The following is a 4,432-nucleotide window of genomic DNA, read 5'->3' on the forward strand; positions in this document are numbered from 1 at the left end:
GTGCTGGGGGCCGACCTTTCTGGCCAGCTTTGGCCCACATGGGAACAGGAGAGTGTGGGGCACAGACTGCTCCTCCCAACCCCAAAGCTGTTTCTGTCCCGCCCTTCCCCAGGACAGGGACCTTGTGGGTGCCGGAGTGTAAAGTGGGGACGTGTCTTTCCACCGTGGCTTTGCCAAAGGGGTCTGTCTGCGAGTCGCACCTCTTGCTTCAGGCAGCACGGAGGCGCACAAAGCAAAGCAGGCCCTGCCCTGCCTCTTTCCTTGCCACGCTGGTTCGTTCCCTGGGCTACTGTGGAGTTTTCTGGGGTACCTAGAGCTCTTCTGTCTCTCTGAAGGGTGGAGAGAAAGAGTCAGTGTCTCTGCCCCCTAAAACCAACCTTGCTTTCTGCTTGTGGGCTCACAACATGATTGGGGTGAGAGTCCTGCAAACTGCAGTCTCATCTGGTGTTTAAAATTCCACTGTCAAGTGATCCATTGTCTGATGCCAAACTAGCTGGGCAGATTGTTTTCTTTATCCAAAGGGGGATGGATTTAAATAGACTAATCAGAGTTTAACACAGGGCTAACGATGAAAGGTTATCATCTGTCCATCCCTAACCCCCCCAGGGAGTCTCTTCTCAGATGTAGGTAACAACAGCAGTGGTGTTGGCAAACTAACCCCTTTCTCTTACCCTGGTGTTGGTAGCTTGCTACAGAGAGAATTTGACCTTGACGTGGAGTTTGCCGGCTGCCATGGGGCGGATTCTTTTTCTGTCTCATCGCTGCTGCTCTGGATATTGTTTTGTTTATGGAAATTTGTGCACGTGCATCTGAAATGTGCTCAGTGCAGTTCCCGTACTGGGGTCACTGCCTGGTGTCAGGGGACAGGGGACATTTGAGGGCTGGAGTGGGTCCTTCAGAGCGACACACGAGGCAGGACGGCTCCTGCAGCTGCAGTGTTTGCAGACTAGCAGGCTTTACCCCAGATAGAAACAATTTATTTTGCTAACGTAAATGTACTTTTCTTATTTCTTGCACAGGACTTTGGTGACGTCGTTTACACTTTTGAAATACCTTTCCATGGCAAGACCTTTATTTTAAAGGTAAGAACCTTCCTGGATCACTTCCTTAGCCCGTGTGGTACAGGCGAAGAGCGACTGCTCTGCTCGGAGCCACGGCTCAGCTTTCTCGCTCTCTCCTGGCCCTGGCAGGACGGGTCAGGCTGCAAAGCACACTCGCTTTGCTTGAGACAGATGAACTGCACTGCACGCTCTAGGGAATCTCTCCAGGAAAGCCCCTTGGCTGGCAGACAAACTCCCCAGCAAATATGCTGGGCCCCAGTCTCTGCTGGTAGAAGTGGGAGCAGGTGACTGCAAGACTCGCTTCCAACCCCAGCATCTAGGACTAATCTGACCAAGGAGGCTAATTGGAACTAATTGCCAGCAAGACCAGGGCTGAGCGTGCGTCTGCTGCTGCCTGGCATTGAGAAGAGCCGCTCGGAAGTGCCTTGCTCTGTGCCCTCTCGCTGGAGTGGCTTGGCTGTAAACCACGCTTTAATGAAGCATTGGTGCTGCGGTGGCTTTTCTTTGTTCCAGTGCATATGTTGCCTCGCTGGCAGGAGCTGCCAATGGAGCAGCTCTGTATTTGCGAGGAAAAGCTGGATGGTCCCACTTTACTGCATTAACCATTTGCCTCCAAAGATCCCCTGTCCCACGGGGATGTGGAGAAATGAATGTTGTCTGTGCTGGAGTTCAGAACAGCTTTTCAGCAACTTCCCGAAGCAACCGTGCACGCAACAGAACTGCTGATAAAGTGGGGTGAGGGTGGGAGAGGAGCCAGCCCCGAGGTCCGTCTGTCTCGCTATGTTACAGACAGACAGACGCTTCCTCTCTCTTACCCCAGCGCAGACCTCAGCATTCAGCGACTGCCGAAACCTGAGGTCTCGTCTGTGCTCTCTGACTCCACGTGTGCCCTTCAGGCCCCTGGGAACAAGAGCACTGTGGCAGAGGGGTGACAGCCTTGGCTTTGTGTGCGCTTGAGCCAGGCCAGCCTCGCCACTCCCCCCCGTATTATCCCAGTTGTTCTTTGTCATCTGCCTTGCGTTCCTTAAAAATAATCTTACCGAAGTGGAGCGGGGGACTTGCTAACTGCTCTGGCTCTCTCCTCAGGCTTTCCTGCAGTGCTCTGCTGAAACAGTTTACCAGGAGGTTATTCTCCAGCCTGAGAAGATGATCCTGTGGAACAGAACAGTGGCAGCTTGCCAGGTGAGCGTGCCGGACAAAGATGGCTTAATCACAGGAGCTCCTTGGAGCGGAGAGTTGGAGCTTCCCAGTCCAACACCGGCTGTTGGCGGTGCCCAGACCCTACTGGAGCTTAGCTGGATCCGAGTCACTGAGGCGTTAAATCTCCACTGCTCATCCGTACGATCCGAATGCTCTGTGGTAGCCAGCTGCATGTGTGTGCCCATCCAAAAGCCCATGAGGTGGGCAGGGAGATGGGCCAGCGGCTGAGCCAAGCCTGCTTTTGCTTGGTAGGGTTTGGGCGTTTTGCACCATTGGTGTGGCAGGGATCTAGAGGCAACGCCTGTGCCCCCCCCGAAAGGCAGAGGGGCCAGTCCCAGAGCAGGAGACAAACCTGGGCACACGCTGCCAAAGGGCTCGTCCCCCTCACCCTGAGATCAGCTGCTAAAGACACTCCGGTTGCTTTGAATCCTGCTGCTGTTTTAGGGGAGGGTTGGTATCACCCAGCTGTTGGCACATGCAGACCTGTAGGCACAGTCTGAGGAAATATTTCCTTTTTTTTTTCTTCTTTTTTTTTTTTTTGTCTCCCCCCCCCTCCAGATCTTGCAGCGGGTTGAAGACAACACGATCGTCTCGTATGATGTGGCAGCCGGGGCTGCCGGCGGTGTTGTTTCCCCAAGGTCAGTTTATTCTGCTGTCTGTTTTGTACTGAGCCCCCAAACACCCTCCTGAAACAGGGAGAGAGGCACCTGACTGTAGCGAGAGCGCTCTGCCCCAGCTCTGCCGCTCTGCGCTGGCCGGGAGCTCCCGGTGCCAAGGAGGCAGAGCTGGCTGGCAGTGCGGGTAACGCTCCCAAAGGCAAGAAGCCCCTGAAGTTTCCTCCAGACGCTTCTGGCAAGAGTCTCAGAGCTCAAAATCTGTCTCAGTCAGTCAGTCTCCCTGATAACAGTGCTGCGCTGTGCTTTGTCCGTATGTTGACATAGCTCTGCCGCAGCCTTTCCCAGCTGTCCGGAGAGCGTGATCTGCTCCTTCAAAGTCCCATGAATGTTTTAAAGCAGTCAGCGCCCTTTCTCTGCTTAGGGATTTTGTGAACGTGCGCCGGATTGAGAGAAGAAGAGACAGGTACATTTCCTCAGGGATGTCGACCACGCACAGCCTGAAGCCTCCTCTCTCCAAGTATGTCAGGTAAGAGGCAGGTTCTATTTTTTTAGCTGCTATCTGACACATGCACTTTGCTTCAGCTTAGGGCAAAGAGCCACTTAAATGAAAACCCTGCTGTCTTTCTGGCAGCATTTGCAGGAAGCTAATCTATTTGTGGAACTAAACCTTGCTTCCCTTGTTCTTCTTCCTTTGTTAAAGAAACTCTCCGTGCTGTTCAGTGTTGCCTGGGCGTTTCCCAGCTCTCTGCTCAGGGGAGTGGAGGTGCCAACCAGTAACAGCACAAACCCCAACCCAGTCCGCATCCTGTTTGTGTAACAGTTAATTCCCAAACAGGGCCAGCTGCCATTTCTGAGGGGCAGTAAGCAGCTGACTGTGGCTCGCTTTGAGCCTCTCGGATGCCTTTTGCTCCTCGTAAGCCAGTCATTTACTGACTTTAAAGGCTGCGGACATTGAGAGATGGTCCCGTGGGTGAAACAAGCTGCGTCAGGATGGACTGGCTCCCAAAGTGTCGGCAGGTCTTTGGCCTCTCCCCTTCCGAAGGGACAGCTTCGCCCGGCTGGTGATGGATCTCGGCGGGTTTAGTCTCATCAAACAAGGACTCCTTGTTACTGTCTGCTCCGGTGCCTGGAGCCCAGCTGTGCCACTTCGCGCACTGACTTTGTTTTTCCTAATAATCTGGTTAAAGTAATTGACATTTTAACTCAGAGCCATTATAGCTGCCTCAGTCTATTTAAGAGCTGGGGACTTCCGGGCCTAGAAAAATCTTTTTACAAATGTATGCAGCAAAAATAGCATGTTCCTGAACAAGGAAGGAAAATCTGTATTTGGGCTATGTGTGAGCACAGCTCGTGTCTCTGAGACGGATCAGATGGTGCGAGGAAGGATCTGGGGGCTGTAGTGACAAGGCTCCCCGCGCCGAGCCTGTCCTGACTGCGCAGGGTTTCCCTGGCCGCTCGGCTTTCCTGCGACTTCTTGTTTGCCCCCGTTTCCACAGGGTTGTGCCTCGGAAACCTCCTCGCGGCGAAGAGCCGGTGTCGGCTGGGCTGGCGTGG

General features: G+C 53.7%; 1 protein-coding gene across 1 annotated transcript in view; it reads left to right on the forward strand.

The window, feature by feature from the left end:
- STARD3 (StAR-related lipid transfer (START) domain containing 3) overlaps positions 1 to 4,432 on the forward strand; it is a gene marked incomplete at its 3' end in the record, with an annotated part of 12,143 nt that overhangs the window by 7,337 nt on the left and 374 nt on the right. Inside the window, exons 9-12 of the mRNA XM_009703628.1 lie at positions 1,020 to 1,082; positions 2,148 to 2,243; positions 2,820 to 2,899; positions 3,300 to 3,404. Coding sequence (XP_009701930.1) covers positions 1,020 to 1,082; positions 2,148 to 2,243; positions 2,820 to 2,899; positions 3,300 to 3,404 — 344 coding nt within the window. The remainder of the gene's footprint in view (positions 1 to 1,019; positions 1,083 to 2,147; positions 2,244 to 2,819; positions 2,900 to 3,299; positions 3,405 to 4,432) is intronic.

The sequence above is a fragment of the Cariama cristata genome, unplaced genomic scaffold (genome assembly GCF_000690535.1).
Source record: "Cariama cristata isolate BGI_N322 unplaced genomic scaffold, ASM69053v1 scaffold30547, whole genome shotgun sequence".
Classification (NCBI taxonomy): domain Eukaryota; kingdom Metazoa; phylum Chordata; class Aves; order Cariamiformes; family Cariamidae; genus Cariama; species Cariama cristata.